Here is a 22,550-nt window from a genome sequence, read left to right on the forward strand (position 1 = left end):
ACCTGCACAACGGAGAGGAGTACGCAGATGTGAACGAGCCCTGAATGGGATTGAAAACTGACCTCCGGGTTTCCATCTCCTGTCCAGTTTCTCGGGCAGAAGACGGAAACCTGCAAAGCGGAGACCGAGTGCTGGTGTGAACCTGCCCTAAGTCCACAGAGTTTTCCTCTTCAGACTTTCAGCTTCAATTCTACCTATACGGAAAACACCAGCTTTTCTGAAGATATAATTAACATGCTGCAATTTCCAAATCGCAACGGTTTTTGAAGTCAGCATGTCCACCGTGGATATTTTTCTGCAATGTGTGGATGGGATTAGCTGGAATCCCATCCACTTTGCAGGTGCTGTAAATCGCTGTGGGCCCTCCAGCCTTCCAGGCTAAATAATTGATGACCTATTCTTATAGGTAATTCTCCCTCCTATGGCGGAGTCTGGAATGGTTGCTCTGCTTTGTCTCTACAGTAGTTCACAGCCTGTATGATTCCTCCCTCTTACTCCTGCAGCTTGCACTTTCCATCTTTTTCTTCCTATTTTGAAGTTGGGTGATCTGTCCTCCCTGATAACTTTAATAGCCTACCTCTTCTCCATACTATGACCTGTGGGTACGATCTCCTCCCCCTTCTTCCTGCTATCTATAACAATAATAGAAAGGAGGAAGGGAGCAAAGAGGTAACGCGGCCAGGAGCATTGTGCAGAAACATGTGATATTCAGCAGGACAGCTAGCTAGGTGATGGTGTTATACAGACTGTACAACAGTGAATGGTAAGAAATGGCCTCGTTTTGTATTTAGGAAGCAGATGAACAATAAAAAGTATACAGTTGTAGAAGTGAAATAAGTCATACTGATAAATCTGTTTTTATATAGAAATGACTTTCTTTATTCCCCTCTCAGGTCTTCTTGTGGGAACTCTTGATGCAGTTTTAGATTCAACTGCTAAAGTCGCCCCATTCAGGATTCTCCACCAAACCCCCGACTCTCAGGTGTACTGGTCTATTGCCTGCGGTAAGTTCAGCAGAGGATCCTCATGAAATGCAGAACCAACATTTACTGGGACATGCTTAGGGGCATTCCAACATAATGGAGACATAGCGCGGACACCCAGATTGTTTACTGTGGGCAGATAACTAAAGAAGTTATCATCTTTGCGGTGCAGGCACTGAGACCCCTGCCAATTACTAAAATGAAGGTGTTGTGGTATTTTGCCGAGCTATTAACTTTTCTTAGCTCTGCTTTGGATGTTGATGGTGCATTAAAAACTACCGTACTTTGGTGACACATTCCCTTTAATGCTAGTCTATAGTCCATTTTCACCTCTTTTGAGTAAAGCCCAAGAGAGAGGGGAAAGCTGAAAGGACAGCACTACATGCTCTGCATTCTTGCAAACATCGTAGGTCTTAGTGCCTGAACAGAAATGGGATTACATCTCTATTATAGGATCTCCCATTTAAAAAGGTGATTGATATAAGCTCCTTCCCCTCTCTGCACAGGTCTCACAGCATGTTTAGATCACCCTCCAACAGAAGTCACTAGGTCGGATTTAATAATGAAAACGGGGCAGAATTCTGACACAATTTCTGCCAAAAAAAACTCACTTTTTGCAGCTTGTCGGACTGGGATGGCTGATTGCAAAAAGGGGAGTCAAAGAACAAGTATCACTATCTGCTTTTGTGTAGTAAAAAGAGAATATGTGATCCGTTTGATTTAACAGACAGGACCTTTGCATTGCATTTCCCTGTACCAAGACTGTGTAAACCATACTAAGCTGCACACAGACCTAATAATAAACATTCAGGATTTTGGAAATAGTTCTCCGAGGTGACGCTGTCTGAAATGTATCTCTAGCATCATCGCCCTTCTTCTAATGAAGACAATGCTTTATGTAATCTTATCACAGACAGTAGTTTGTGCTTGCGTCCTCAGAATCCACCCACACTATAACGCAGGCCTTGTCTGTGTATGTCTGAGAAATATTAGCTGCTCTTCGTGTGTGGGAGGTATCTATTGGGACTGGATTTCGTGTAGCTGCAGGGATGCCGGTGTTAACCTTCTCTCTGTTACTTTCCATTATCACAAGCTGTTCACTTCAGTTTACACAATGCATCTGTTTCTCAGTATGCAAGATTTTTGGATCACGCATTGGGAAAGATTTAATAAGACTGGCGTTTGCTACGGCAATCTTAAAGGCCCTGGCTGAAATATCAAGAAGGCTTCTTAATAAATCAGGCGTGAGGTATAGCAAATATGTCACCCCACTTTGAACTTTGCTGAACCCGCATTTGCAGAAATTGGTGAGCAAGGCTTAGAACAGGGGATGTGGTGCATCTCTGGCACAAGAAAGGTTGGTGCACCAAAGATGTCCCACGGTTATAACCATCATTGCCAAAAAACTAGCATAGATGGGTTGATCAATTCCACCAACTGTGATCTGAATACACTAAACCTTCTGAATTTAAGCATTTTGTTCTTTACATATTCTTAGGAGCCAGTAGAGAGGAAATATTAAAACATTGGCAATGGCTGGAGCAGAATGTAATGAAGACTTTGTCTGTATTTGACTCAAGTGATGACATAACCAGCTTTGTTCAAGGCAAAATTAGGGTGAGTACTCTTCCTGTCCATAATGAAAAAAATTAGAATTTGGAAGCTGGATACTATTGTTTTTCCAGGGCTCTGATATGAATGAGCTGTCCTTAGGATGGACTGCCAGTGTCAGATTGGGGGACTCTTGGTAATCATCAGAATATAAAGGCACATCAGATTCTCCTTTTATGCAGTTGTGTCTGGCACTTGGCACCACAACTTGTCTCCACAGCTCTTGAGCTCTGAGGTTGTGTCACCAGAAATCTACCTATTGTTCTTTTTTTTCAGTTTCAGAGCCCAGTTGAGCAGGTGCGTTCGAGGACCTGTCGATGCTTCCTGTACTCCTTGGTAAATTGTCTGACTACAAGTGATCTCTTCTCTTTTAGGGTCTCATTGCTGAAGAAGGGAAAAGCTCATTTGTAAAAGAAGAGGATCCTGAAAAATTTCGTGAAGCTCTCTTGAAGTTTGAGAAATGCTTTGGCCTGCCAGACCAGGAGAAGCTGGTGACCTATTACTCCTGCAGTTACTGGAGGGGAAGAGTTCCTTGTCAGGGTTGGCTGTATCTCAGCACCAACTTTTTGAGCTTCTATTCATTCCTTCTAGGCTCTGAGTGTAAGTTTTCTGGGATGATATTCAATGAGCTGATTGACGTGAAAATTTAATGCAAAGTGCACGATGTTGAGTAGTTTTATGATTGGTCTATGTTGCACGGATCTTTAGCTGCAGTAGGTCTAATACACTGTATACATTCAGAATTACATCTGTAGTTTTGCTAGTCAGTTCTACTTGCCATGAATAGCCTGTCTCCGGGGCTCCTGTTTTGAGTAGTTCAGGCTTATACACTATTCTATTCTGAGAAAAATATAAACTCTATTGGATTTTTTTTTTACCTCTTTGATGTCTTTTGATGTGCTCAATGAAAGTGTAGAAGGCTTTCCCATTGCATTTGGAAAACCTAAAGTAAAAAATTGTAAAGGGAATTATTCACACCAAAATCAACCTAACATGATGAGGGAACTTAGTGAATTGCCTTAAAAGATATCAGCAAAATGAGTCTAGATACTAGCAGAGGAAAAGGGTTCTAGGATCTCGGATCTTTAAAGGGAACCTGACAGGTCAATATGGGAAACTAAACCTCCCACAGGTCCTTTTGGACTGGGGATGTACAGTCCTATATAGACCTGTAGCAACGCCATACTTGCCTAAAGATGAGTCTGATGAGTTTCATTGGATTTGTCTCTGGTGGTCTTGGTGACTGTGTAGTTCTTCAGTGAAGCCAGTGACGTACACTATAGATCAGGTGTATAAACACGGTGTACAGCTCCAGCTTCACTTAAAGAGGACCCTTCACCATTTGGGGCACATGCGGTTTTATATACCGCTAGAAAACCAACAGTGCACTGAATTCAGCGCACTATCGGTTTTCATGTTCTGTGCCCCCGGTGAAGAGCTATCGGTGCCAGTACTGGTACTGTAGCTCTTCACTGTCAGAAGGGTGTTTCTGACAGTGAGTCAGGAACGCCCCTCCCGACAGTAGAGTCCATAGCTCTGTACTGTGAGAGCGGTGAGGAACGTCTCCTCCCCTCCTGATAGTACCTGTCCATAGACAAGTACGTTCCTCAATGCTCTGCATCATCGCAGGGCGGTAATCAATGCTTCGCCCCTCACAGTACAGTGCTATAGACGCTACTGTGAGGATGGGCAGTCAGTCTGACTGTCAGAAACGCCCTTCTGACAGTGAAGAGCTACGGTACCGGCACGGATAGATCTTCACTGGGGGAACAGGAAAGCCGGCTTTCTAGCGGTGTATTAACCCTAGAACGCATACCTGGGGCCTTTTAGGCCTGCATGCTTAACTTTTTGCTCCATTATAATAAAAATTTTGCCCACTATTCAGATTTCAAGTTACAATTTTGAAATAAACTTGTGAAAGTAATTTAAGTGTGTTTTTTTTATATTATTTGCATGGGGGCTAAAAGTCCCCCAATACTTTAAAATTTATGTATTTTTAACGTCATGCGTTCTAGGGTTAAACCGCATGTGCCCCAGATGGTGAAAAGTCCTCTTTAAGAACTGTACCAGTGCCTGGAGTACAGGAGCCAAGTAATTATAAATGTTTTTTATTGTGGCCATGGATGATATTAAAGGAGATGTCCAGGGAAAAATGGACTACCCTTTTTTAACTTTTAAATCAGCCAAGTGCAGTGAAAAAAATTAAAAGAAAAATTGATACTCTTATGTCCACGATGCTCCTGTGTCCTTCTGTTGGACCGGTCTCTTCCGGTATTCTGCTGAAGCTGCTGATTGGCCGCAACAGTCACATGACCAATGAGGTCAGTCAGCGAATGGCATGTGATGTAACTAGCTGCTGAGGCCGCTGATTGGCCGCAACAGTCACATGACCAATGAGGTCAGTCAGCGAATGGCATGTGATGTCACTAGCTGCTGAGGCCGCTGATTGGCCGCAGCAGTCACATGACCAATGAGGTCAGTCAGCGAATGGCATGTGATGTCACTAGCTGCTGAGGCCACTGATTGGCCTCAGTGATGTGATGTGCTGTCGGTGAATGATCATTTTCTTTGTCCTGATTAAATCAATTGATTTCCTGATTACTTTGACCATGGACAGTACTCTTTCCCAAAAATTGCTGGGCCTAATAGGGCCCTTCTTATTCTTCTTTTCCATATAGGAGCTATATATGAAATAAATCTTCTTAAAGCCATTGTTTTTTCTTTTACATTACCAGCCTAACCCATAACATAAGGATTCTTGAAAACAGGTGTCGTAACAGCACTTCTACCTGTAAACAACGTGTACGGAACAAAAACTGCAGTTATTTTATTACCAATTTTACTTGAAAGACCAGAAATACGAGTGTGTATTTATTACATGCAATGGCCATGACCCTAATATCTCCCTCAGGACCTGCGAATTATGATCCTGATACCAGATACTGATACTTATAATCCACTGTTTAGCGCTGGTGATAATCCTCTCAAGTAACACCTGTTTTGTTTTGTTTTTTCGCTCTTTTTTTATGATTTTTTTTTTCAACATTCTAATAAGAATGTTTAGTATAATCTTGTAAAGAACACTTGATTGGTACAGGGGCCACCTACCGTACTTCACCCATAACATATATTTGGACTATCCTATGGGTAGGACATAAAAACCTATATAAGCCCATTCATCTTGCCACTTTCTTAGATCACCATGAAAGTTTAAGTTGTTAGGAACTGTTTTTCCCTTCTGTGTATTGTCTAAACCTGCGTGCGTCTTGGTCAGTTCTTGCGTTGGTAAATTCCCATAGATGTTTAGTAATCTGTATGTTTTCCTTTCTTATGCCAGTTAAACTCATCATCTCATGGGATGAGATCTCCAGACTAGAGAAGACTTCCACCGTCCTCCTTACAGAGAGCATACATGTCTTGTCTCGAGGGGAGGACCATTACTTCTCAATGTTTTTGCATATCAATGAGACGTTTCTTTTGATGGAGCAACTTGCAAGTTATGCTATTAAGAGACTTTTTGACAAAGAGACCTTTGAAAATGACCCAATATTGAATGATCCTTTGCAAATCACAAAGAGGTAAACGCAGGACATGTGTTCCTTGTTCCATCCTTCGACTTAATTCTTTTATCTTATCTCCTGTTACGTTGTTTGTCCATCTCCTTGATCTCTGACAAGTTCTACCAATCCTTTTTCATTCTTCAGAATCCTATCATGGTATCTGTAGACATCAAGTGGGATTGAGGGATTTTTGGGAAGCCCAATATAACTTGCATAGGACTAATCAGAAATCCCCCCTGCCCACACACAGTCTGTTTCATGGTTTTGCACCAGTCTTTGGTGTCTCTTGTAATAGTGATGACCAGTTTATCTAATATGAGTATGATTAAAACTCTAGTAGTATTTACTAGTTTATCTAAGGCCCGGTTCACATCTGCATTTGGGTTTCCGCTTGGGGACCCCCCTGAACGCAAACCTATACGCATAGAAAGCAGTTACCTTGAAAAACATGCGAAGCCCATAGACCATAATGGGGTCCAAGTGGACTTCCCAAATGGAAACCCAAACGCAGATGTGAACCAGGCCTGATATGAGTAAGATTGCCTCTACCTCATAGTTTTGACTAGTTTATCTAAGGGCCAGTTCACATCTGCGTTTGGGTTTCCATTTGGGGACCCCCCCTAAATGGAAACCTATACACATATAAAAGCAATTACCTTGGAAAACACGCGGACCGTGTGGTTTCCATTCGGTTTCTGCACAAAACATGCGCAGAGAAAAGTGCTGCTTGCAAGTTGGAAGCCGAGTAGAAACCACACGGACCCCATTATAGTCTATGTGGTGCATGTGTTTTCCCAAGTAACTGCTTTTCTATGCATATAGGTTTGCGTTCGGGGGGTCCCCAAGCGGACTTCCCAAATGGAAACCCAAACGCAGATGTGAACCGGGCCTGATATGAGTAAGATTGTCTCTCGTAATAGTGCTGACTAGTATATCTAATATGAGTAAGATTGTCTCTACCTAATAGTGTTGGCTAGTTTATCTAATATGAGTAATGGCTTCCCCCTTCTGTCTTAGCAGCTGGAAGGGATTTGGTTATTTGTTTTGTGTGAGCGCCAGTAATGCTCTGTAGATATTTCTTTACACTGCAGATCATACATTGTGTCACCTTATCTTCTCTTTCTGCCAACTTCTGCAATGCCTTTGTTTTATGCCATCTGTTTTATAGCCTGTGAAACACCTGGGCACATTGTAGACCTTCTTAATGTGCCATAAATGTGATTTTGTAGGTCATATGTCCTTTGCATGGTGAGAAGATTGTTAGAACATTTACCTTTTGTAGTTCTTTTGATTTTTTTTTTTACATTTTATTGACTACATGATTTAAAATGGTCACTTACATGGACGACCTGTTCATGGCAATTGGTGTTTTGCTTTGCTGCGTGGGATAATGTCAAATTTCTTCTGTGCCAATGAATCCCTAGGGAGCTTGGCTGCAAAATCCTTGCAATCTGCACAAATAGGATGTGTATGTCCAACTATGCCTTAGAAATTGTGGATGTGGCTTACTAGCACAGGACAGGTGATCATTCCTTATACTCGTACCCCACCGATTGTGACAGTGGTGATATGTGCCTCACACTTCAAGGGGTTGGAAGGAAGGAGGCCAGCGGCTGGAGATGGACGTCTGCGCTCTTTGGTCCACAGATTGGAGTGTCGACAAGGTGAATAAAATATATGACCTCTATTGGACAAAAATGTACTGTGCAACGCGTTTCGAGCTCCACAAGCTCTTCTTCAGGTGCACAATTACTTGCCATGTGAGGTCAGATGTGACCTCATCTGGCAAGTAATTGTGAAGAAGGGCTTGTGGAGCTTGAAACGCATTGTGCAGTACGTTTTTGTCCAATAAAGGTCATATATTTTATTCACCTTGTCGACACTCCAATCTGTGGACCAGGGAGCCCAGACGTCCATCTCTAGTCGCTGGCCTCCTTCTTTCTATTACCGTCTGGTCCTCAGTGACCAGTCTGTGGATTCTGCAGCCACGTCCACCTCTATGCTTCCATTGGTGTTGTGACTCATTCACAACACCTGAAGGTGAGGGACCAACTGGCCCATTTCTCTGTACATTTTTATTTCCAACATCCATTGCAAACTCATCTACACTATAAGCATGCTGGGTGTTCTCCCCTTTTTTTATACTTCAAGGGGTTGTCCAGTTTCAGCAAATAAATGTTATTGTTTGTATAATGAAAATTCATACAATTTTCCGACATACTTTTATATATCAGGTTCTCATGACTTTCTAGATCTCTGCATGTTCCTTATTTACTTACAGTGGTTGGACATCAGTCTTTGGTCATGTGATATATTGTCTATGGTCATGTGATGGACACAGAGGCGCACAGCTTTGCTAACTGTCCCGTCACTGTTACCACCTATACACCTGTGTCCATTGAATGACCAAGGACCATATAATCACATGACCACGTACCATATATCTCATGACCATGGACTGATTTTTAGCCACTTGGAGTAAAGCAAGCAGCGATGTAGAAAACCCTGAGGGATTGATACAGAAGGTACCGGTATATTGGAAAATTGTCTACAATCCCTTTACATGGAGCCGCTTATTGCATTGAAACTCAAAGGAACTGGTGATTTTTATTTTTATTTTATTTTTATTTATTTTTTTTGTAATTCTGGTATTAGTTCCCTGCAATGGGTTCCCTGTAAGAAGAGTCTGTCACCCGGAGCTGCTTTCACTTCTCAGGCGATGTGACAGCCCGTTCATCGGTCACATGGTCTGATCACTCCCATTCAAGCACAGTCGCTGCGCAATTGTACCGAGCTGTGCTTGAATAAGAGGTTGCTAACCTAAGTTTAAAGGGATCCTGTCATTGGATACCTTTTTTTTCTGACTAATACGTAGGAATAGCCTTAATAAAGGCTATTCTTCTCCTACCCTTAGATGTCTTCTCCGCACCGCCGTTCGGTAGAAATCCGGGTTTTCTTTGGTATGCAAATTAGTTCTCTCACAGCACTGGGGGCGTCCCCAATGCTGCGAGAGAAATTTCCAGCGCTGCCTCCATCTTCTTCAGGAACAGCCTCTCCCTGTGTCTTCTTCCATTCTGGGTTTCAATCTTCTAGGCCTTGGCCAGAGCCGACTGCGCATGCCTGGGCTACAAGAAAATGGCCGCTTTTTTTTTTTTTTTCTTTATCTTTTGATATAAGAGGACTATGCCGTATAAGTTTATTCCAATACTTGCTAAGATTATTATTATAACTTTGCTCTTTTGCTTCCCTTCTAGAGGTCTGGAGAGTCGGGCTCACAGCGAACACTTTACGACGTACTTTAGACTGCCCAAGGAAGAAATCCTGAAGGAGGTGCATGAGTGTTTCTTGTGGATACCCTTCAGCCATCTCAATGCACTGGGCAAGATGTGTGTTTCTGAGAACTACATTTGCTTTGCAAGCCATGATGGCAGTTTGTACAGCACAATTATTCCATTGAGAGAGGTACGCCAACGTCCTGCTTATTCAAACAACACATTTATTTTGCTTTTGTTGGGATGGACCTCTGAAAATAAAGGGGCACCCACAGCAGAGTCTTAAAACATAATTTCATTCTACTGAATGGGGCTCAATGCAGTCAGAAAATGCAGAGCTATAACGGCACATGTTCATTCTCAAAATCAATGGTGGTCCTAAAGGTTAGACCTACAAGGATGAGAAAGTGATGGCTGACTTTAGGCAATGGGGCAAGAGTTTATTAGGGTTATCCCAAATGTGTCATACAAAGTATGATATTGTGGGGACTTACCGCTGAGACGCCATCATTAGAGTTTGGGTCCGGAAGCCCCTCATCCAAAGGGATCAGTCACCTTCATAGACATTGAATGAAGTGGCAAGGAACATGTGTAACCACTGGCCATATGCTTTGTGTTTTCCAGTGGACTCTTTTTACCCCTCCCTTCTCCATAAACTAATATGTAAAATGTAACAGCTTGATCAATGATGGCAACATGTTTGTTAAATAACATATATTACAAAGTTTCTTATTTTAGTCTATACTGTTCATTTTTGATGTTTTACTTATAACAGAAGGTATGCTTGAAAATAAAAAAAAACAAAAAACCTCATCTCGTTGTTATCTGAATATCCATGAATAAAAACAGGAAAAATATCTGTATAGTACTGTATGGTCAAACACTTAATCTACACCGTCCAGTCACATTAATTTGGCCACCTGTCAAAATCCAGAATAACCCCCTTTGGCAGAGCGGAGCGCTGCGAGACGTGCAGGAAGAGAGGGGATGTTGTGATGGTGTTCACTGCGATGTTGAGCCATGCCGACTCCAGTGCCGTGGCCGGCTGCTCTAGGTTATGTGGTTGATCATCCATGGCGCAAACAACCCGATCGAGGTGGCTACACAGATTCTCAAGTCGGGGGAATTTGCTGGCTATGGGAGTACGGTAATCTCATCCTGGTGCTCCTGGAACCACACACGTACACTGCGAGCTTTATGACACGTCGCATTATCCTGCTGGTAGATGCCATCATCCTGAGGAAAAACAATTCGCATGTAGGGGTGAACATGGTCCGCAAGGATAGATGCATACTTGTGTTGATCCATCGTGCCTTCCACAATGAGGAGTGCACCCAGATGGCTGATGACACATGCCGTGTACGACTGGTTATTTAACGTTGACATCAAGAGTAGGCGGTGGTCACATTAATATGACTGGACTGTGTATTTCTACTTGTGTTACTCTCCACCGTTTTTGTATTTTCTGTTTGCAGATTGTTGGAATAGAGAAGTCAGATGCGTCCACAAGGGCCGTTACCATCAGCACCAAGGGGAAGAATATTTTCCGTTTCACTGACGTTCGAGACTTTGACTCTCTGGTGGCCAGACTGAGGTCCAAATGTGTCGTGACTAGTCCCCAGCATGTCGCCTACCCTGTGGTGAGCTGCTGCCCACTCCTTTTACTAGGAATCTATATATTATATAACGATTGTCAAACATTTAGGATGCATGAAAGAATTAGTGGATTATTTTATTAGGATGTTGTTACTTGGTTAGTAGGATACTTTGTATCAATCCCCTTTTAGTGATGTAGTATATATAGAAGATATAGAAACTGACACTTTGCTGCCAGGAATCAGTTTTGTGATTGGATTAAGGTTTTATAAAGAACTCCTGCTTGGTTTTAGGCTCTGTTCACACTTTCTTTGTCACACTTTTCACAGAATGCTGCTTATTTTATATGGTAAGATTCTGCATTCCCTTAAGGAAACCCAACGAACCCCTTTAAAGGGTCCTTTGAGCGGCGTTCATATCTCTTATGAAATGACCGAGTGTGCCATCCGAGGGAGTGCTCAATGCTCTCTTCCGTTCCGTTGATTATAAAGCAGATCCTATACTGCTCCGTGACATCGGAATGGAATTGAACTCCCCATTGAAGTCAATGGGCGAAGGAAGATATTCAGATGACACTATAGTGTGTTCATTAGAGTCAATTTGCCCCCCTCCCCTTGGCCTGTACACTCGGTTGTTTGTGAGCACACAAGTGTGCAACAATTTTTGCAACTCTTTTTAAAAGTCGCCATTGATAAATCTGACATCTCAACTAGACACTCAATTTTTAAAAGTGAACTGAAAAGTCACATTAAAATGTAAAATTTTGCAAAATGTTGCACAAATAAGCCTGAAATGCTATTTTGCAACTTTTTGATGCAAGAATTCTGTAATGCAGGGCTTGCTAAGGCCCCGTTCACACGGGGCAAGAGGGGTCGGATTTTGGCGCTGAATCCACGTCATAATCCGCCCCCTCACAATAGAGGTCTATGTAAACGGCTAGCGTTTTCCGCTAGTGGTTTGTTCCCACTAGCGGAAAGAAGAAGCGAGCTGCCCTTTCTTCAGGCGGATTCCGTTGCTGATTCAGCCCTGGTGTCCGCCTCGCGGCAGCACGCTCCGGACTAGGCCCATTCACTTGTGCCTACTACGGAGCGGCAAGCGTATTTTGGTTCTATTCTGATGTAGCTTCCCACGTCAAAATGAGGACCAAAATACGCCACCTTGCTCCATGTGAACTAGGCCTTAATCTCTAAATGTCTTATGATATGATGAATCACTTATTACTCTTTTGCCATTCAGACTGTATATTGGTTTCTTACATCTGGACGTATATCGCTCTTCCTATATTTCAGACTGGCTACAGTGACAACTCCGCAGACTTCCCATCCCATGACCATCCCATGTTGGATTCAAGAGGCTCTAGTAAGACTGTGAGCACCGAGGCGCTAATGACTGTTTTCCATCCTCAAGATGCTGAAAATCTGGATCCAATAATGGTAAGAAAAAAGAACATTGTGAGATGTCATATCTGTTCTATTCTAAGGGAATATGGTAGTAAATGGCAGATGTGTTATGTAGAGGAGGTGTTACCAAAGCTTGTGTCTATATGAGACTCTAACTTCTCCAAAAATACTTGTTCACCATCTGTTGTCTCCTAAAGTTTTATATGACGGTACAATGTAGCTGCGTGGTGTTATAGACCCATCCTTGCATTCCTTTAGCTTCTTGTTTATTGGATTTATATGGTGGTCTCTTGTTTCTGGTATACGGTAAACTTTTGAAAATAAATTTTTACAGCAATCTGAGCTTGTTTTGGAAAAAAAAATCCCAGTTGTAGACCCCCTGTAAATAATATGCCTTCCACTGTATTACTTTAATAGATGGGTGAACTTGTTATTTAACTTTGAATGAATTCTTTCTGAATTTCTGCAGTTGAAAGAGAAAATGAAGGAGCAGTCGTGGAATATCCTCTTCTCAGAATGTGGCCGTGGGGTCAGTATGTTTCGCACGAGAAGAACTCGGAATTTAGTAGTCAAAGGCATCCCAGAGACATTGAGAGGAGAACTCTGGCTTCTTTTCTCAGGTATCTCATAACCATCTGGTTTCCTTTTCTAGAAATCTGTAGATTGTATAAATGTACTATTAGTCATTCAAGTTCATTCACACTGCCATAGTTATTGTCCGTTGCTGTCATCCGTCATAGGAAAGTAAATTAATTAAAATGACACAAGCAGACCCACCTTCATCTCTGTCCGGTCCCATTGACTCTAATGTAAACAGAGTAACAGACGCTTTCTTCCACCATGGTCGTTTACTTATGTTACATGCAGGCCATTCTCTCTTGTCTGAAAAGTAAGAAGAAGGCTACCATTCTGGGGTTTGTTTTTTACCTTGTCATGAATGCAGACGGACTTTGATCTCTCTGCGTTTATCACTTAATGTCCGTTGCTCTAATCCTCTGAAAGATGAGAACAGCAAACCTTAAATAACAGCAGTGTGAATTATCCCTTAATAAGACCAAATAATAATGTGTTAGGGAATAACATAATAGCCAGTCACAAATATACCAGTATACATATTACATGTAACAACAGTGGAAATCCAGATTTCGCACCCTTGTCCTGAAAATAATCAGGTTGTTGTTTTTGCATGATAATAACAATATACTAGGGAATTATTGTAATAGCTTTTTACGGGCGCCATGTGACAATGGTCTGCAGCAGACCAGTGGTTAGAGGTAACATGACTCCATAGTGAGATATTTCCTCCATATCCTATTACAGTTTCTCTCACTTGCTAGGTGCGGTCAATGACATGGGGGCTAACCCTGGCTACTACACGGAAATAGTGGAACAGTCTCTAGGTACGTGCACATTGGCTACTGATGAGATTGAACGAGATTTGCGCAGATCATTGCCAGAGCATCCTGCCTTTCAGAGTGACACCGGCATCTCTGCATTGAGGAGAGTGCTCACCGCATATGCTTACAGGAACCCCAAAATTGGATATTGTCAGGTCAGCTGATTTCAGTTTACTTGCTTCTTTCTAACAATTCTAGATATTATTCTCTTATTGTACAGAACCCATGATGATGATACGTTACTGTGTGCCCAGCAGCTTCTTGTTTGCATTGCAATTGTGTATAACCAGGATGTGTTATTGAGTACCTGCCAGCAAGTCCTTCTGTCTGACCTGCCATTACAGAACAATTGTGAAAATTAATCATGCCTTGTATATACATTTACAATTTTTTTGCAGAGTTTTGCTCCAAAAATGTGGACTTTTTTTTTACCTTTCCTACATCAGATTTATGATAATTTATATTTAACCGATGTAAACAGTAGCTGAAATCTATGCCAGGTATGCAGGTGCACTGTAGGTTGCACCAATTTTTTTTATTTTTTTTTAAATGTAGATTGTGAGCTCCATGTAGGGATCACAATGTACACTTTTTTTTCCCTATCAGTATGTCTTTGTAGAATGGAAGGAAATCCACACAAACATGGGTAGAACATACAAAGTCCTTGCAGATGTTGTTCCTGGTGGGATTCGAACCCAGGACTTCAGCGCTGCAAGGCTGTAATGCTAACCACTGAGGCACTGTGTTGTCCTCTTGCACTGATTTCTGACAAGGTGTGTGCCATGCTCTGGAGGTGCAGGGATCATCAAGACCGGCATACTAAAAATGGTTTCTATATGTCACACTAGAGGAATAATCTGGTTCTGTAAATGTGATGGTTTATGTTAATACTAGGCCATCAATATTAGGTTGGTGAAGGTCCAATTGCTCCTAGTCAGCAGTTTAAGGCTGAGGCTCCACGTTGCAGAAATGAAGCTTTTTTTTTTTTTTTTTTTGCAGATTTTGTTGCGGTTTTTTAAGCCAAAGCCAAGAATGGCCACAAAAGGAATGGCAAATATGTAGGAAGTTCTTATACTGTATTTCTATCTTCTGCTCAGTCCACTTCTGGCTTTGGCTCAAAAACCGTAACAAAATCTGCAACAAAAAAGCTGCGTTTCTGCAAAGTGGGGCCTTATCTACTATATACAGGATAGGCACTATCCTATAGAAATGAATAGAGTAACTGCTACTCTGGTTGCCCTCCCTATTCTTGGAATTAGTGGAGTCCTTTTGGTCAGACCCCCAGCCATTTTATATCTTATTCTGTATCCTGTGGATAGAAGTTGCTTTCATAGACAAACCCTTTCCCGTGGTGTAAAACAGCAGTGCTCTTATCTTAGTCTTGTGCTTTCTTGTATTCCTGCAGGCAATGAATATCCTTACTTCAGTTCTACTCCTTTATGCCAAAGAAGAGGAGGCCTTTTGGCTGCTCGTGGCTGTGTGTGAGCGGATGCTGCCGGATTACTTCAACAGGAGAATTATTGGTAAACTCCATTAGACGAACCGTAGCCAAGCACTCCATCTTCAGTGATCATGTAATGAATAAGAGGGTCAGCCATGTTGCATTTCACCAGGGGGATATAAGGTGCTGCTGCCAGAGTTGTGGTCGTGGCTTATTTCGATATCTTCACTGAGAACACATGTATGTATGCTTAGTAAGGTACACATATGGGGGTCAAGAGGATAAGCTGATGGCCAAATGAGTGTTTGGACCACAGCTATTAAAGATGTGTGGTCATACATAGAATTATGATTTATGAAGCGGCTGCAGCCTCTATACATCTCTCTTTCCCTTTACTTCATCCAGCCTTTGCGAGTGAAGTGTAGAAAGGAATTGCGTCGCACGTTTGGCACAAAAAGAACACACTTTTAGGGCACAAAATCAGAATTTTGGCGTAGAGGAATTGATACGTCTACCCCATTTTGCTCAGATTGTAGCAATGTCTACGGCACTGTATCTAGCAGCTTAGCTTTTACTGTTAGTTCATGGAGTCATCTTGAAGAGGTTGTCAGAAGGTCAAATTTTGAGCCAGGAAAGTGTTTCTCCCCTTTCTAAGAAAGCCAATTTGCATTTCTATTCTTTTATTAATCACAGGTATTTTCGGCAGACGTTTCAGTACTTCTTTACGTTTCAGGTGCCTTGGTAGATCAGGCGGTATTCGAAGAACTCATCAAGGATTATTTGCCTCAGTTGACGGATCACATGACTGACATGACGTTTTTCTCCTCGGTGTCCCTTTCATGGTTTCTCACCCTCTTCATCAGCGTCCTGCCTATTGAGAGCGCTGTCAATGTAGTGGACTGCTTTTTCTATGACGGGATTAAAGCCATCCTTCAGCTGGGACTGACCGTGCTGCACTTTAACATTGAGAAGTTACTGGGCTGTAAAGACGACGCTGAAGCTGTCACTATCCTCAACCGGTAGGAGATGCTACTAAAAAAACGTTCACCTGTGCCCCTGACTAGGTCATGAGGTTTTTGGGTTCCTTATTATTTCCCACAGGACTTACTAGCTGTGGATTAGTTGCTGCAAACCATATGGTGGAAGCAGAGTGGATGGGATTTTACCATATTATATCCACTTGCTGCCCCAATTACCTGCCGTGCAAAATGACCTTTGTTGCAAATTTTTAACTAACAGCATGTCAATTTTTGCTGCAGATTTTCTTCGTCACAATTTTTTTGCTGTTGCTGCATTCATACAAACCCGGACAGAAATCTAGCAGTGGACCTGTCCAGGGGAAATCCAGCCTTAGGCCAGGGCGCACGTAGCGTAAATGCAACTATTTTGCAAACAACACAGCGTACCTACAAAGTTGATGGAATTCTGGCTAGTCCCATCCGCACACTGCAGAAAAATATCCGTTGCAGACTTTTTTTTGTAAATCGCAGCATGTCAATTACACCCACTGGGAAAAACTCTGCGGACTTTCTGTAAAAGTGCTACGGGTAATGCGTTTCCGCTTTGGTTTTTCTCCCAGCGCTTTTTAGTTGCAACCCACTACGTGGGGCCTTCACCTTCTAGACATTTCCAGCCTTGTATTTAGAAATCTACAAAGGCTTGAGTCCATAGACCAAAGTATATGAAGTATATGGAATCTTCTGTTATGTGACCAACTCACTATAAAACCTTCTTTTAGTAGCTAGAAGATAGTTGTGATGCATATGTTCTTAATTTGTTATTTAATGATTTTACAGTATTTAATTATCTCCAGGTTTTTTGACAATGTCACCAATAAAGACAGCCCGCTCCCCTCAAGTGTACAACAAGCCTCCGCCACCATGGATAGGAAAAGGAACAGCGCAAAGGTGGACATCACCGAACTTATCAGGGAGTCCAATGAGGTACGCCATACTTGTGTCCAGTCTTATCCCAGCCATGGAGAAATCTACAAAGAACATGCTACTCACCCCCAAAACACCACAAACCAATATGTTGTGATAAAACTATTCTCTATAGACTTTAATGTAACCACGGCCACAGAATTTTTGCACAAAGACGCAGTGATATTCACACACACCCATAGAATCTTGTCTGTACTTGTGTATTGGATTTATATACAATGTACATTCATTCTAAAAAATATTGATTGTGATCCAGTTGACATCAATGTAAGATTTCAGTTCAGGATTTCAGATTGGTAGATTTTTAAATATTTTTTTTTTAATGTTCAGAGATTTGGAGCCATTCGGTACGAAGATGTGGAAAGCATGCGGACTAGAAACCGCCTGTATGTCATCCAAACTTTAGAAATGACAACAAAGCAAAATGTGGTATGTGCTATCCTTCTAATATGGACACTTCTACTGATGCGGCTTCTTGTTTGTTCAACACGTTATGCTATACCATTGTAGTAGCTGCTTTATGTGATTCCCTGCTTGTTGACTGTTTCCAGGTAGCAAGGTATGTCTGACTTTGTGTCCGGCTTAAAAAGTGGTTTCCCCGCGGACAGGCAGAAGACGCACACGGGCAGTCACTTTACAAACACATTCAAGTGAATGGGTTTGAAAGCTGAACGCGGGGTTTCTGTCTCCTGTCCAGTGTCGCAGGGTAGAAGACGGAAACCGGGCGGGTTGGCTAAACCGGAGACCGGGCGCAGATGTGAACCCGTCCTCATCAATATTTTACAAATATTGTAAATGTTACCTGTTTGGCAGTGTAGTCGGTGTTCTAGTCCAAAAAATGACAAGCAGTTGTGAAACTTTCTTTTGCAGCCTGTTTTTGTAATGAATTCCTTTTACAAAATGTCACATGATGTGATTTGGATGTTCTATATTTAACATAACCTTCTTGTTCTTTTCTGCCTCCAGGTCCGAGTTGTGTCACAGGATGTGAAGTTTAGCCCTGCTGATCTAGAGGAACTGTATTACATATTTAAGGTACTATATAACAAATAAATAAAACCATAATATGTACGGAACGTTTTTTATAGGGACCCGAATTTACTTTACAAAACTTTAACAATAAACACATAATTCATAGTTAAAAAACCTGGTGCCCTCTATTTAAGGCTAAGGCCCCACGTTGCAGATTTTGCTGCAGTTTTTTGAGCCAAAACCAAGAATGGCTATAAAAAGAATGGGAAATATATAGGTAGTTCTTATACTTCTTCCTTCTGCTCAATCCACTCCTGGCTTTGGCTAAAAAAAAACTGCAGCAAAATCTGCAACAAAAAAAGCTGCGTTTCCGCAAGGTGGGGCCTCATCCTAAAATGGGATTTCCAGGCAAAAATACTGATCGCCTATAGTAAGGATTAGTCATCACTATCAAATCTGTAGGTGTTTGACAGCAAACAACCTCATGAATCAGCTATTCTCAGCAGTAAGTACACAGAGAATGGTGCAGGAAGCAGACAGCTCCGTTCTCACCGTAGTGGCCAGACCAGGTAGTGCAGATCAGCTCTCATTCACTTGAACTTGAATCAGTATTACACAGAGAATAGATAGGTCTTCATTGTTTGTGTAACCTGCTGAGAACAGCTCATTGATGCGATTGTTGGATGTCACTAATCTGATACTGATGGACTTATCCATAGGATCTATTTTTGATATCCTTTCTTTAGGATGGGCCTATCAATATTTTTGCCTGGAAAAATCCTTTGACTTTTTCTGGTCCAATTTCCTCTTCATTCCTGTAATGGTCTGTTCACATAATGGTGTTTGCAGCTGATTTTGAAGCATACGGTATCCACCTCAAAATCCACTCCAAATTCCATCCAGAATCTGACGCCCTGAAATAAAAAGCATCCTTCTCAATTTGAGGAGATGTCCTGAAGTTACTCTCCAAATTCTGCAGTGTGAACCGAGTCGAAGATGGCTGCCAGCTTCTTAGACTACTCTATGTATTCTGTACTTTAGTAGTCCAGGACTCTCCACCTGCTCTCAGCTGGCCTGTTGAAGAGGAGGAGTAAGTGGGAATTGGAGGAATCTCTCCAGGAAGATTAAAAAGCAGGGTACCAGATTTTGTCTTCTCCGCGCCGCTGTTCAGTAGAAATCCCAGTTTTCTTCAGTATGCAAGTGAGTCCTCTCGTAGCACTGGGAGCGGTCCTCAGTGCTCAAACAGCACTGGGGGCGTGCCCAATGCTGCGAGAAAACTCTCCAGTGACACCTCCCTCTTCTTCTGGAACGCCTTCTCCCTGTGTCTTCTTCCATCCTGAGTTTCAATCTACTAGGCCTCGGGCAGAGCCGACTGCGCATGCCCAGGCCACAAGAAAATGTCTGCTTATACAGTAAGCTGGTGTAAGCGGCCATTTTCTTGTGGCCGCTTACACAGTAAACTGGTGTAAGTGGCCATTTTCTTGTGGCTGCTACCCAGTAAGCTGGTGTAAGAAGATTGAAACCCAGGACGGAAGAAGACACAGGGAGAGGGTGTTCCAGAAGAAGATGGAGTTGTCGCTGGAGAGTTCTCTCACAGCATTGGGGACACCCCCCGTGCTGTTTGAGTGCTGAGGACCGCCCCCAGTGCTGTGAGAGAACTAATTTGCATACCAAAGAAAACCCGGATTTCTACCGAACAGTGGCGTGGAGAAGACATCTAAAGGTAGGAGAAGAATAGTCTTTCTTATGGCTATTCCTACGTGTTAGGGAGAAAAAAAGGGTATCCAATGATAGGATCCCTTTAAGTAAAAACCATAAAAATCTAAGTGTTCCCCAAAATATGGGTCTTCAACAGTTGCCATACTGTCTCCATGTTAGAAGAAATAGAACCTCAGCAGCTGGAAATCTACAGGTTGGACAGCATTGTCATATTTGATAGTTGAACTGTTGTTCATTCCAGCAAATGTCTGAATACACCTTTTTCCATGCACTTCATATAGCGAAAGCATTTATCTGATCACTCGACCATCCAATAATCAGCGATCCTATTCGCATCCCATCAAACTATATTGGAATCTGATGGGAGATAAGTGCACCGCGGTTGGCATTGTGAGATTGCTGTGATTTCGCTTGCATTGAAGTTATTTGCTATTATTGCAATAACTGCCTATCATTGTTCTTCTCCCCAGAGAGAGCACTTCTTGTCGTGTTACTGGAGTGTGAATAACGGCAGCATATTGAGTCACCACGATCCAAGCTTGCCCTATCTAGAACAATATCACATAGACTGCCAGCAGTTCCGGACTCTGTACCATCTCCTCAGTCCTTGGGCCTACTCTCCTAGCGTAGACTCGCTGGCCCTGTGGACCTTCCGACTACTGGATGAAAATTCTGACGGTCTTATCAATTTTAAAGAGTTTGCTCTGGCCTTTGGTGAGATTTCTATGAATGTAAATGTCAGATGTCTGAGGACAAATGCAAAGAGTAATCATTGTAACCTTCATGTTCTAGATGTGATGTTCAATGGCAGCTTTACTGACCGGCTCAAGCTACTCTTTAAAATGCATATACCTCCAGGTATGTATGTATGTATGTATATACGTCCAGCCGTGCTTCTGCTGCTAAAAAAAATAATAATAAAAATAAGCAAAAATCCTACTAATATGTGAAAGTTTGGATGTTTGTTCCTCAATCACGCGAAAACGCCTGGACATATTTGCGTGCAATTTTCCACAAACATAGTTTTCCCTTAGGATTGAGTCACAGGCTACTTTTGGTGCCACTAAAACATGGCTTCCTAGCAGGAGACTCACAAAAGCAGGACTCCTAGCCCCAGCTATAGACTCACACACACTGCCTGGCATTTCCTGCCTCAACCTGCCTGCACACTCCTTACTGTCACCTCAGGAGTAGCCCTCACTCTACTCATTCACATTTACATATAGCTTTCCATAATAACAGATCACATTGTCTGTATTACTACATACACAATATAACACATCACATTGTCTGTATTACTACATACACAATATAACACATCACATTATCTGTATTACTACATACACAATATAACACATCACATTTGCTATCCCACCAAACTTTTTAAAGCACTTTTACAGTTTCACACGTCTGTGTCCGCCCAATTCTCAAATCACCGCAGACGAAGTCGCGGGTAAAAGCTAGTAATTAATAAATGTAATTAATAATAAAATAATGAATGTTATAGATGGATTATATTGATGGATTTCGTGTATTGTGTTTTTCTAATTTTTTTTAGCTTTTACTGAAGTGGTATCTGTGAGCCCGTCAGAGGAAGCCAAACTTTCCAAAGAGGAGTTAATGCATTTCAGCCAACTTCATGGTGAGCGACGGACAATTGTGACGTACTGGACGGAAGGGTGACATTGTGATTCAGCTACACAAGCAGCACTTACCGCCTTTGTAGACTTGCTGTCCTGGGTGTTTTCAACACAGTTTGTGTAATTTTTTTTTGGCACTATAAGGCAATTTAATACAGCGACTCTGGAGTCTTTCCAGCTTGCCGCAATGACAGACGGCTGCATCTATATTTAGCAGGGGACAAAGTGGCTTTCGGTAGCGCTATATAAATACATCTGAGATCCATAGGGTACTAAGTAGTCTGATATACTCCTATATAAAATCCTTTTAAAATCTGGTTGCTGAAGGTTGAGGCTAGAAATGTGTTATTACAAGAAGACAATTTAGATAAATGACTATCCATCTATTACATAGAAATATTATGTATGACTGGACAGTATGTAGACCCTTTTTGGGAGCTATATCAATCACTGCAGTTTGTCCGCTCCTGCCTGATACCGCCCACTTGGCAGTACAGAGCCTAATTAGCATATCTGGCACCTGAACTACCGCAGCTGCGCCAAAGTCAGTGGAACAGCGCCTACTGTAGGTCGCAAAGAACAGTCGTAGTAGTAGTAGTAGTACTTTGCTTTATAAATGAATTGATTGAAATAAGTTGGGTTCATATGAAATAAATACAATGAAATAAACGGTTCAGACTCTGTTCACATCAATTGTGACTTGTGTTCACTGACATCTAATTGGATCCATTGGGTTCTAATGTGACTATCATATTGATGGGAAAAATAATAATACTTGCAGAATTAGATTTCTCTCTAAAAAAAAAATGACAGGATCGCTTCTTATCAACATTGGAGATTCCATTGGTGTTTACTTAAAATGTACTATTTTCTAACTATATATATATATATATATATATATATATATATATATATATATTTATTTATTTATTTTTTCCAATTATTATTTTTGTGACTATTTTTGCGTCTTGTAGTATTAAGACGTTCTTAGAATCTTTGGGTTTTTTAATTTGTTA

At 41.8% G+C, this 22,550-nt stretch overlaps 1 protein-coding gene across 1 annotated transcript in view; it reads left to right on the forward strand.

Annotated features, from left to right (window-relative positions):
* The window catches only part of TBC1D8B (TBC1 domain family member 8B), a 35,736-nt gene that overhangs the window by 10,734 nt on the left and 2,452 nt on the right, over positions 1 to 22,550 (forward strand). The window contains exons 2-18 of the mRNA XM_075260482.1: positions 894 to 1,004; positions 2,482 to 2,600; positions 2,969 to 3,194; positions 5,932 to 6,172; positions 9,409 to 9,616; positions 10,902 to 11,066; positions 12,312 to 12,455; positions 12,892 to 13,042; positions 13,760 to 13,974; positions 15,225 to 15,342; positions 15,994 to 16,279; positions 17,074 to 17,203; positions 17,534 to 17,632; positions 18,170 to 18,238; positions 20,365 to 20,608; positions 20,687 to 20,752; positions 21,453 to 21,536. Of these exons, the coding sequence (XP_075116583.1) occupies positions 894 to 1,004; positions 2,482 to 2,600; positions 2,969 to 3,194; positions 5,932 to 6,172; positions 9,409 to 9,616; positions 10,902 to 11,066; positions 12,312 to 12,455; positions 12,892 to 13,042; positions 13,760 to 13,974; positions 15,225 to 15,342; positions 15,994 to 16,279; positions 17,074 to 17,203; positions 17,534 to 17,632; positions 18,170 to 18,238; positions 20,365 to 20,608; positions 20,687 to 20,752; positions 21,453 to 21,536 (2,676 nt within the window). The remainder of the gene's footprint in view (positions 1 to 893; positions 1,005 to 2,481; positions 2,601 to 2,968; positions 3,195 to 5,931; positions 6,173 to 9,408; positions 9,617 to 10,901; positions 11,067 to 12,311; positions 12,456 to 12,891; positions 13,043 to 13,759; positions 13,975 to 15,224; positions 15,343 to 15,993; positions 16,280 to 17,073; positions 17,204 to 17,533; positions 17,633 to 18,169; positions 18,239 to 20,364; positions 20,609 to 20,686; positions 20,753 to 21,452; positions 21,537 to 22,550) is intronic.

Source organism: Leptodactylus fuscus, chromosome 11, assembly GCF_031893055.1.
Source record: "Leptodactylus fuscus isolate aLepFus1 chromosome 11, aLepFus1.hap2, whole genome shotgun sequence".
NCBI classification, from domain to species: domain Eukaryota; kingdom Metazoa; phylum Chordata; class Amphibia; order Anura; family Leptodactylidae; genus Leptodactylus; species Leptodactylus fuscus.